Source organism: Elephas maximus, chromosome 7, assembly GCF_024166365.1.
Source record: "Elephas maximus indicus isolate mEleMax1 chromosome 7, mEleMax1 primary haplotype, whole genome shotgun sequence".
NCBI classification, from domain to species: Eukaryota; Metazoa; Chordata; class Mammalia; order Proboscidea; family Elephantidae; genus Elephas; species Elephas maximus.
Window position 1 is genome coordinate 25,035,111 of NC_064825.1, and position 12,840 is coordinate 25,047,950.

General features: G+C 39.0%; 1 protein-coding gene across 1 annotated transcript in view; it reads right to left on the bottom strand.

The window, feature by feature from the left end:
- Window positions 1-12,677, bottom strand: part of CEP57 (centrosomal protein 57) — a 50,329-nt gene extending 37,652 nt beyond the window's left edge. Inside the window, exon 1 of the mRNA XM_049889547.1 lies at window positions 12,417-12,677. Within this exon, the coding sequence (XP_049745504.1) occupies window positions 12,417-12,467 (51 nt within the window). The 5' untranslated portion in view covers window positions 12,468-12,677. The remainder of the gene's footprint in view (window positions 1-12,416) is intronic.
- Between the last annotated feature and the right edge of the window lie 163 nt (window positions 12,678-12,840).

A 12,840-nucleotide genomic window follows, 5' to 3' on the forward strand; every position in this document is an offset into this window, starting at 1 on the left:
ATCACCAGATGCCTCTGGATAGACTGAAACCACCAACGTTTTGTAACAACTGACTGCATTTAACCCTTTGCACACCAGAATCTTATTATTTAACAGTTACTGTTCAATTGTTAGGAAGTACTCCTTGTCAATATAAAGCAAACACAAAACAAACAAACAAAAAAAAACCCCACTTCCACTGAGCCAGTTCCACCCATGCTGACCTTACAGGACAGAGTAGAACTGTCCCATGGGGTTTCCAAAGCTGTAAATCATTACAGAAGCAGGCTGCCTCATCTTTCTCCCACAGCGCGGCTGATGGGTTTGAACCACTGAGTTTTTGGTTGGCAGCTGAGTGTTTTAACCACGGTACCACCAGGGCTTCTCCTTATAAAATAAAATAAACTGAACCTATTGTTGTCAAATTGATTCTGACTCACAGTGACCCTAAAGGACAGAACTGCCTCCTAGGGTTTTTATAAACAAAAACCACCCCTAGATTCACTAATAATTGTTGAAACAATTTTACTAGAGTAAGTGAACACTGTACTGTGCATAACAATTTGTCAAAATAAACAAATCATCTTCATCCAATTTGCTGACTTATACTTAGAAAATCAACAGTTCAAGAATTTGTCCTTTAACAAAATTTGTCACTTATCATCAAAATGCCGTTTAGTCAATGGACAAACTAAGGAGAATCTTTGTATGTAAAAACGAAAGCTATAATGAGATTTTGTTTGGAAAATCAATTCTAAATGTATTACATTTTCTTGTCAGCCATCTCGTTTTGAATGTCAGGATTTAACCAATGTGAGTCCCTGTGAATGTGTTGGGTTAACATGCTCATTTGCTGCCAGCAATATGATGGGAAGAACAGGAAGAACAAATACATAAATCAACCAAAAGCAAAGAGAAGACAACATAAAATAGCTTTTAAAAATGACTTATATGAACTATTTTAAAATTAAATAAAGCTAAGAAATGCTAAACAGTAACCAAAAAAAAAGTATCAATTAAAATCATTAACAGCCAGGTCCGTTCAACTGAGAAAGCAACTGAAGAAAAGTTATCAACATTAGGCAGTGGTATTTTTAAGGGTTGGGAAGAACCATAGGAATCATCTAGTACATTCTCCTTGTTTTTACAAAAGAGGAAAAGGAGACTCAAAAAGGTTCTGACTCATCCAATCCTTCTCTGAAGAATCAGGGGAAATTTCATTACACTGAATATGTGATAAACTTGCAATTAAATAGTTCTCAAATGAGAATTCACCTATCTTCCTACATCTGTGTACTGATTTGCTCTCCTTTCCCTCCCCTGAAACACACAATGAATTTTGAGTAGCAGGCCTATCTCCATTTGCCTACCCAAAGGCTTGGATCCTATAATTAACCACTTTCCTGCTTGGTACCATCTTTTTTCAAAAAAAAGACAAAAACAACTTTCCTGGACTTCAGGGCCCCCTCTAGCTCCTGCTTCATTTCTCAACTTTTATAATAAATCCCTCAAAACAATTTTTTCTAACTGTTGCCATCTTTTCCTCTACTTTAATTATCACAAGATCCCTTTGAAGTAGGCATACCAAATATTATTACCCCAGGATATACATGAAAATAGAGTAAGAAAACTTAAGCCACTTGTTCAAGGTCTCAGCTGATAAGGAGCCCAAGTCTTCCAACTCCTCAACCAGCACTCTCTCCATGGCTCCAAGCAGTTGATAATTTTCTCCAATTAAAATGATATAACTCCAGGAGAAACTCTCAAGATTGAAGACAAAATATCTAACCTCACCACTAATTTTCCTGGTGGCTTAAGCTGTTAGGGCAAAATGTCCGACCTAGGAACAGTTATAATTCAAATACTATTAAACATCTCTGTGTACGAGAGTGTTAAGTGTTAAATGTAAAGAATTTTTTTAAATGTGTTATGTATTTGCCTTCTTTTCAAATGGAATGTGCAATATGGCTAGAAGAACTCAGAAAGATAAAACTTTTAACACAACAGAGTAGGTAGGAGCTGCCAAGCTGGCTTTAACACAGACAAAATGCGAATTAAATTCAGAAGGATTTAACAGAACTTTGCTTCAGATAAGGGGGCCCAAGGAAGGTTTTTGATAGGGCCGAAAATTGATAACTGGGCCTTCCTTATAGGTTAACCTGAATCCTGACAAACTAGAAACGGGTATTGGAAAGCAGTTGTTGCCAGCCTAATGAATATACCAGTTCGGCTGAAAAAAGTTTGTGTACACAAGGTGAAAGAAAATTGGAGAACTAAGTCAAGGTCTGATGGTGGAGGAACATAAAGGAGAGTTACGAGCAGGTTAGGGATACAATCAATGCAATTACTTTAAGGAATCAATTTGATTACAAAAAAAAAAAAATCAAGTAACAACTCAGTTTTTACACAAAAGCTTTAATAAAGAGGAACCCATTCATATTTTGAGGCAACCTTGATACCAAAGGAAACCCTGGTGGTATAGTGGTTAAGTGCTATGTCTGCTAAGCCAAAAGGTGGGCAGTTCAAATCTACCAGGCACTCCTTGGAAACTCTGTGGGGCAGTTCTACTCTGTCCTATAGGGTTGCTATGAGGCAGAATTGACTCAATGGCAAATTTTTTGTTTGTTTGTTTTGATACCAAAATCAGATAAGAAAAAGGTAAAAAAGAAAAATTACAGGCCATTATTTCCTCATAAAGAAATTTAAATATGATAAACAAAAATTTTAGCAAACCATACCCAACTACAAAGAAAGGATAAAACAGTATGATCAAATTGGGTTATTCCAGGAATGTAAGACCAAGTGAACTTATAACATCTTTTAGCGTAATCCATTCCATTACAGCAAAAAATCGCATCATCAAATGTTTTAAAAAAAAGCATTCAATATTTAGCCATTATTAAAAGTAGAACTATTTTCTCACCCTACTAAAAAAAAAAATTTACAAAGAATCCATGGCATGCAGACTCAATGATAAAAAAAAGCAACCCTAGAGAAATAAGAGCCTTTACACGAACAGATATATGCACACCCATGTTTATTGCAGCTCTGTTTACAATAGCAAAAAGCTGGAAGCAACCAAGGTGTCCATCAACATATGAATGGTTAAATAAATTATGGTATATTCACACAATGGAATACTACGCATCAATAAAGAACAGTGACGAATCTGTGAAACATTTCATAACATGGAGGAACCTGGAAGGCATTATGGTGAGTGAAATTAGTCAGATGCAAAAGGACAAATATTGTATAAGACCACTATTATAAGATCTTGAGAAATAGTATAAACTGAGAAGAACACATTCTTTTGTGGTTACGAGAGGGGGGAGGGAGGGAGGATGGGAGAGGGTTATTTACTGATTAGTTAGTAGATAAGAACTACTTTAGGTGAAGGGAAGGACAATACTCAATACAGGGAAGGTCAGCTCAACTGGACTGGACCAAAAGCAAAGAAATTTCCAGGATAAACCGAATGCTTCGAAGGTCAGTGGAGCAAGGGCAGAGGTTTGGGGACTATGGCTTAAGGGGACTTCTAAGTCAACTGGCAAAATAAATTCTATTAAGAAAACATTCTGCATCCCACTTTGAAGTGTGGCGTCTGGGGTCTTAAATGCTAACAAGCGGCCATCTAAGATGCATCAATTGGTCTCAACCCACCTGGATCAAAGGAGAATGAAGAACACCAAGGTCACACGATAACTATGAGTCCAAGAGACAGAAAGGGCCACATGAACTAGAGACTTACATCATCCTGAGACCAGAAGAACTAGATGGTGCCCGGCTACAACCAATGACTGCCCTGACAGGGAGCACAACAGAGAACCCCTGAGGGAGCAGAACAGTGGGATGCAGACCCCGAATGCTCCTAAAAAGACCAGACTTAATGGTCTGACTGAGACTAGAAGAATCCCGGCGGTCATGGTCCCCAAACCTTCTGTTGGCCCAGGACAGGAACCATTCCCAAAGACAATTCATCAGACATGGAAGGGACTGGACAATGGGACGGAGAGAAATGCTGATGAAGAGTGAGCTCCTTGTATCAGGTGGACACTTGAGACTGTGCTGGCATCTCCTGTCTGGAGGGGGGATGGGAGGGTAGAGCGGGTTAGAAACCAGCAAAACAAGTCACGAAAGGAGAGACTGGAGGGAGGGAGCTGGCTGACTCACTGGGGGAGAGTAAATGGGAGTATGTAGTAGGCGTATACAGGCTTAAGCGTGACAGACTGACTTGATTTGTAAACTTTCACTTAAAGCAAAATAAAAATTATTTAAAAAAAAATTAAAAGCATTCCTTCTAAAATCAGGAACAAGAATATATACTTGTCACAACTTTTGGTCAATATTGTACTGCAGCAGTTCCTAGCTTGCACATTAAGGTGACAAGAAATAACAGATATTAAGATAAAAAAGGAAGGATCCAACTTCACAGGTTATGACACTCTAAATAGAAAATACCAAACAATACTCAATTATTACAACTAATTGGAATTTAGCAAGGTTGCTGGGCAATACAGTCATGCAAGAACCAGTAAAAATTCTATATACTAGTTAGAAAATGCAACTTAAAATACATATTATATGATAAAAAATAAACTAGAAATAAAATTAATAAAAGATATGCATTATCTGAAATCACAAAACATTATTGAAAAATGATAAAGATCTAAATAAACAAAGTAACAGAATGTTCACCACTGACAGAAGTCTCAGGATCTTAAGAACATCTGTTATTCTCAAATCGAGCTAGAAATTCAATTAAAATTTCAGTAGGAGACTCTAGAATTTATGTTAAACAGCAGCGAAGGCCCAAGAACATATATAATTTTCCTGAGGAATGAGGAAATAAGAAGGAGAATAACAACACAGTGAGTATTAACACAGGGACAAAGAAGAGAATAGGGCAAAGAGCCCAGTAACACAGCCATAAATATGTGGAAAAATTAATATATTGACAGCTGGAATGGCAAATCATTGAGGGATGAATGAGTTTTCAACAAGTAGTTCTGGGATAATTGTTCATTTTAAGTAAAAACATTACATTGGTATCCACCTCACACCATACAAATTAATTTCAAGTAAATAAGGACTCAAAGGGCCCCAACTTTAAAATTTGCAAAAGAAAATACCATTAATGCCTTGGAGATATGGGAGAACTTCTTAAAATAAGAAACAAAAAGCACTAATCATAAAAAAGAAATTAATACATTTTACTATATTAAAATTAAGAAACTCTATTAATCAGAAGGCATCACACACACACAAACAAGCTACATACTAGTGTATTTGGAATACCCCTAACAGACCAAAAGATTAACATCTAGAATACATAAAGAATGTCTATAAATCAATAAGAAAAGACAACCCAGTTGAAAAACAGACAAAACACATGAACAGGCATTTCACAAGAAAACACACACACAACCAGTAAGTGTATGGAAAAAAAAAAAAAGTGCAACCTTATCAATGGTCAGGGAAACACAACTTTGAAGCAGAAAGTATACCACTTCACACCCTACCCTCCACTAGCAAAAACTTAAAAGTGGGACAATACTATCTGTTAAAGATGATATAAGGAACTCCTGGAGGCACAGTGGTTACACACTTGCCCACTAGCCAAAAGGTCAGCGGTTCAAACTCACTAGCCACGTCTTGAAAACCCTAAGGGGAGGTTTTACTCTGGTGGCATAGTGGTTAAGAGCAATGGCTACTAACCAAAAGGTTGGCAGTTCGAATCCACCAGGTGCTCCTTGGAAACTCTATGGGACAGTTCTCCTGTGTCCTATAGGGCCGCTTTGAGTTGGAATCGACTTGAAAGCAATGAGTGGTCTGGGGATGGCGTAATGGGAGAAAGACCTGGTGATCTGCTTCTGTAAAGATAATAGCCAAGGGAACCCTACAGGCAGTTCTACTCTGTTACATGGGATCGCTGTAAGTCAGACTCAAGTACTTTAAGTCAGACTCAACTCCAGGGCACCCAACAACAACAAAGAGAACACAGAATAGAGGGAACTGCTGGTGGGAATGTAAATTGGTACAATCTCTTTGAAAAACAACTTAGCTACCAAACACAACTACAAATGCAAGAGCAACAGAAAACAAATTAGATAACTGGGACCTCCTAACAATGAAATACTTATGGTCATCAAAACACTTTTTCAAAAGAGTATAAAGAGAACCTACAGACTGGGAAAAATATCTTTGGAAATGATCTATCTGATAAAGGTTTAATCTCTAAAATATATAGAAAACTTCAACTCAAGAACGAAAAAACAATTCAATTAAAAAATAGGCAAAAGACATGTACAGACACCTTACCAAAGATAACATTCAAGCAGCCAACAAATACGAGGAAAGATGCTTGAGATTTATCCATTAGACATGCAAATCAAAACTGCAATGAGATACCTTCTTGTCCCTGCAAAAATGGCACTGACCAAAAAAAAAATAATAATAATAATACAGGAAACAACAAATCTGGCAAGGTTGTGGGGAGACTGGAACCCTTATCCACAGCCGATAGGTTTGTAAAATGGTACAACCACTATGGAAAATGGTATGAGGCTTCCTCAAAAAACTAGAAATAGAAAATACCTTATGATCTAGCAATCCCACTCCTAGGTATATACCCTAGAGATCTAATAGCAGTGACACGAATAGACATATCCACACCTATATTCATTGCAGCATTACTTACTATAGCAAAAAGATGGAAAAACCTAAGTGCCATTAACAGATGAATGAATAAACAAATTGTGGTCTATACACACAATGGAATACTACACAGCTATAAAGAATGATGATGAGTTTGTGAAATATCTTATAATATGGATGAATCTGGAGAACACTACACTAACTGAAATAAGTCAATCAAAAAAGGACAAATACTCCATGATCCCATTTTTATAAAAAGACAAAACAGGTATACATACAGAAATCAATGTTCTTTGTGGTTAACAGGGATGGGAGGGGGAGGGAGGGGAAAAATCACTCTCTAAACAGTAGACACTTATTATTTTTGGTGATGGGAAAGGCAATACCAAATGTAACAACTTGACCAAGGTTAACAATGACACCAAGAAGAACACAAAAATAAGGGACGGTACTGGTAAATGCTATAACATGTACAATTTTGCAACAACAGCAGTAACAACAAAAAAATGTGTCAGTGGTTACATATGCAGACATGCATGTGTAAAGGAAGGTATATGTGTGTATAGATGCATGCATGTATATGCATATACGTGTTTGTATATGCTGCACATACATTCATATATATAACAAAGCACATACCAGACATGGTCATGGATGCTTCCCAGACACAACCAAACACCTTGCAGGATTGGTTTACTGGGTTTGAAAGCTTAGGACCAGGGTCTTGAGGGGCAGCTCTGTCAACTGGCACAACACAGTCCACAAAGTTTATGTCCTACATTCTAGTTTGGTAAGTAGCATCTGGGGTCTTAAAACTTGTGAGCAGCCATCTATGATACAACTATTGGTCTCTACTCGTCTGGAGCAAAAGAGAAAGAAGGGAACCAAAGACTCAAAGAAGAAACTAATCAACAGAACTAATTACCTACACAAACCACCACGGCCTCACCTATCCTGAGACAGAAGAACTAGATGGTGCCTGGCTACCACTACTGACCGTTCTGACCAGAGACACAATAGATCGTCCAGGATACCACGGGAGAAAATTGTAGGACAAAATTCAAATTCTTATAAAAAGTCCAGACTTAATCGACCTGTAAAGGCTAGAGGAACCCCCATGACTATCGCCCTGAGATACCCTTTAAACTACGAACTGAAACCACTCTTGGAGGTTACCTTTCAGCTAAGTAACAATGACCCATGAATACCTTGCACCTTAAAAAAAAAAAAATCATCTACATGAGGTCAAATGGTCAAAATTTACCCGAAAGCATAAATGGGAAGGTCAGGGGTACAGGGGAGCTAGATTAACGGAAACAGAACAACTAGAGCCAAAATAATGAGAATGTTCACACAATGTGGAAAATGTAACCAATGTCGCTGAACATATATAGAAATTATTAGATGGAACCCAATTTGCTGTGTAAACCTTCATCAAAAACACAATAAAAGATTAAATAAAAAAAAATTTTGCGTTACCAAGTGAAGTTGAAGATGCACATACTCTATGACCCAGCAATTTCATTCACAAATATATTCACTGTACTGTTTTCTCCTCCCTTTTTAATTATATGGCCTGAGCCACTAAATACATTCCACAATGAACAGTGTACTGAGTTGTAACTCACAGCCAAATGTGCAGTTTGAAGTCTGCTCTAGAACTGTCCCTCTCAAACTTTTGGTCTCAGGATCCCTTTACGCATTTAAAAATTACTAAAAACCCCAAAGGTTTATATCTTGACATTCACCACATTAAAAATGAAAGCTGAGAATTTTTAGATGTTTAATAATTAAAAATAGTAATAAATCCACGATGTTAACATCAGTACCATCAGCAGCAGTTATGATGACGAAGCGTGACTAGATCTACAAGATGAGGTTGTGTCTAAATCTCTTTTGAGATATAAAACTCAGAAGCAAACAGAGAGACGGGGGACCTCATACCACCGAGAAACAAGAGCCAGGAGAACAGCATGTCCTTTGGACCCAGGGTCCCTGCACTGAGAAGCTCCCCGACCAGGGGAAGATTGATGACAAGGATCTTTCTCCAGAGCCAACAGAGAGAGAAAGCCTTCCCCTGAAGCTGACACCCTGAATTTGGACTTTTACTCTAGTAGACTATGACAGAATTAATTTCTGTTTGTTAAAGCCATCCACTTGCGATATTTCTGTTATAGCAGCACCAGCTAACTAAGACAGAGTCCCAGATATGTGGTCGGATAAGAAAAGATTTTGTGGAGCCCCTAAGTCAGGTCTCAAGAACCCCAAGGATCCTGGGACCACACTTTCAGAATTGCTAAAGAAAATTTTGCACATGGCACATGATTTACACACAAAGATGATCACAATAACATTGTTCATAATAGCTAACAAAAAATTCTAAAACTCCAAAACCATCGAGATACTATTCTATACAAAAGTATAAATGAAAGAATGTTACAAAAATCAACATAGATGATTCTCAAAGTTAATGTTGAAAAAAAAGCAATCCACTAAATGATCACTCAGCTTACAAAAAAAAAAAAGCAGGACAACATCTACATATGGAAATAATTAGGTAGAAAAAATTTATGGTTACATAGCCAAACTGCCTGAGTTCTAATCCAGGCTCTGCCATTTACTAGCTGTGTAACCTTGACTTAACCCTTCTGTGCCTCATTTTGCTCATCCAAAATGTGCAAATTCTAATGCCAACCTCAAAAGGTTATTGTGAGAATTAAATGAATTAAAATATGAAAAATGCTTAAAACAACACCTGCCATGTAGAACTATGTACAAACCAAACCAAACTCACCGCCTTCAAGTCAATTTCGACTCATAGTGACCCTACAGGACAGTACAACTACCTAGAGGGTTTCTAAAGCTGTAAATCATTATGGTAGCAGATTGACCTTTTTGGTTAGCAGCCGAGCACTTTAACCACTGTGTCACCAGGGCTCCTTATAAAACTATATGAGTATCAGATATTATGATAATCTTCAAATTTACGGTAGTGATTTTGTATGTGTGAGTAAGAGAGAGAACGAGCCAGGAAGATACAAAAAAAGGAGCATAAAGGCATTCATTTTATCAATTTCTAAAACAAATCATACATATTTAACATTATAAAATCTATATTTGCTTTTAAAAGTTTATGGAAAAGTAATATGAAGTTACTGTGCAGATTGGTTAAAGGATTTGGGTAAAGCCAGGGAAACCAAATATGAGACTAGCTTATTAATTCAAATATAAAGTGACATACAGGTGTTGACCACAATAATTGGGAAAATAAAAAAAGATATTGTTTCAATACCCTGCTGCCTCTACTTTAGCATTAATTTATTCCCAATCATAGTTGTTTACCTGCCCTCTCCACTAGTGAGTGATACATAGTAATCAATAAATGTTATATTGCTGCTTTTACTGCTGTTGTTGCTTTTAACAACAAATACTTAAAAAGACCAATTCAAGCCTATACTTGCTTCAATGTTGATCACATTTGAGGTTTATACAGTAGCTGCTTTCTAAACATTGTGCTATTTGTGAATCTACCTGTTAAAAATCGTTGCCTGGTAAAAGCATCTAACTCCGTGTGCTCAATGTTCACAACTATGAAATCTGAATACAAGAGGCCTTCTGAATTCATGTTGTAGTATTTCATGCTGTGTCTATGTTAAGATCAGCTGTTTGTTAAGCTAAAGTGTTTTGTTTTGTTTTGTTTTAATTCTGTAGGCCATGGTGGAGATGCAGAGATACACCTTATTTCTGAGAGGACACTGAGAAATAGACTATATCTGGTCACTGCTGTGTTGTGACATAGTGGCTTCCAAATTAGACATTTGGATGTAGCAGGTTAAGTTAGTAGAGATTATGATAATTTAGTGTGTGAAGGATTCTAGTTGGCTCCTGATAGAATCCACTTAAAGCTGAGTTTAGCACAAACAATATATATATGCTTTCATATTAAACACTCCTTGGGACATGTGTCAAAGGTACATAGGGATTAATTGTTGACCACATTCCAATACCACCACCCATTGGTGGTCTTGGCAGAGAGCAGCTCACATCAAAATTTCTAAGAATGCTCCTTCGGCTCCCAGCTACTAGATTTGGAGAGCAGCAAAAAACCCTCTTCGGCTAATTAAGTTTAATTAATCTCGTCTCTTACACGTAAAAATCTCATCCATCTACTGACATCCCTTTCTAATAATCTAACAGTTCTTTTTACCTTTATCTTCCCTTTTTTTGATACAACTCCTGAATGAACTCCAATTGTTTGACTCATTCTTTCTCCTGACCACCCTGCAAACTTGTTACCCCCATTCTGCTGAAACCCCAAAGGTTACTTCTGGCCTCCTCACAACTCTTTAGATAACCAGAAAAAAAGCTGAAACTAAGGAAAAGTGTGACTTCCCCGAGATGACTCTGCTCTTACCATCCTTAAAGTCTTTCTTCCTCAGCTTCTATGACATTATTACTTCACCCTGATGCTGTCTTCAGTCTTCTCGCCTCTACCCCTCTTCTGCCCCAGATTCCATACAAGGTCTTCTAAAATTACACTTTTATCTATTTTTCCAATTCATCTCACCCAACTCTACCTTCACATTACCTCTCCTCATTCCAAATTATTTCAAGTTTACTGAAAGCACTATTAAATTTTGTCACATGCTTGAGATGAATTTTTCTCTGTCCTTTATTCTTGCAAAGCAAACACAGTTCCTTCACGCAGCCCCACCTTCTTCTCTAGGAAACCTCTCACCTAATCAAGCAGTGCTAATCACTCTTGCCTAGATCATTCTAATATGGTAATATATATAATATGGTAGCACTTATCAAACCATACCGTGTAACAATTACCTAATTACATATAGTTTCTCTTCAATGCTTTGTTCCTTCAGAGAAGGAATTCTATCCTATTTATCTGTGTAGTCTTAGAGCCTGATAGTATGCCGGGCACTCAACATTTGCTGAAGAAGAGAAAACAGCTCTAACCTAAGCCTTGTCACATTTACTTCCTATCTCGTCCCAATGCGGCGGTCCCCAAGACACTAAGGGTTCAACACTTCAATTTGACAAATGTCAGTGATTGAACTGGTGGCCCTTGTGGAGACAAAAACAATATCTAGGATCAGCGTCCCCTGCCGTCAGTCTCTCCAACTCCGAACAAGTTTAAAGAAAAGCGTATTAAAATATAACAGAAAAGCACGTGACAAATGGCATTTACACGTTGCAGCGTAGTAATACCGTGGGAGTTGGCGAGCGCGGGCTTCTGACTACGGTGACCATAGAACAAAGTTACCAAGAGGATGGAAGGGGAGTCAGCAATGCAAGCTATGGAAACAGCATAGCAACAACCAGAATGCACTTGAGAAACTACGGACTACTCGTTAAGAGCTGTCTATTAATCAGACTGGCGAGCCTACCTGGTCTCGGCGAGTTTCCAAGAGGGGCCGTTACACCCACGTGACCAAAGGAACTATACGCTTTTCACAGGCCACGGAGTGAGTACAGTCATCCCCGCTGAGTCCTTGCAATGTTCGTAACCTCGGCTGCTAGGCCGAAGGGTGAATGCGCAAAGAGCTAGGGATGGACCAGGTTTGTTTCACTGGAAGCCAAACCAAAAGGTGCAAGCCTCCTCGTCAGCGGAGCAGTGGAAGGTGGGGTAGAACGGAGCCATCGAGGCGCCCCCCGCCGTTCCCCAGGATGGGGTGAGAAGCTGGAAAGTGAGCGCCCTGAAGCGTGAGGAAACGCGAAGAGGAGCCAGGATCGACCCGGAGCCCATTCGCATGCCAACCACTTCTTACCGACAACTGAGAACCAGAAGTTGCAGGGACCGACGCCGCCGCCGCCGCCATCTTTCAGCCTGCCCAGCAGGCCTCCGCAGCTCCGGGACGGTCGGGGTTCTTGTGCTTTTCGTCAAGATTCGAGAGTCGCCCGCCAGGGGCGACCTCAAACCGAGCCCCTGATGGAAGGGGCAGGAGTATTGGCGTCGGGTATAGAAACCCTGTCACACACCCCCCACAGGGAGACACACGCTCACAGCGCACGCCGAAAGGGCAACACGTCCTGACGGACGTCTTGAATAGCCAATCAGGAAAGCGGACGCCTTCCTGTAGTAGAAGAGAATCCGCCTCTTCCCCCGGAGACGTCACAAGGTAGCGCGTAACTGAGGCGGCCGCGGGCCTCTAACGTTGCGGGCGAGTAGACTGCGCTGGGGTTTTACGGAGG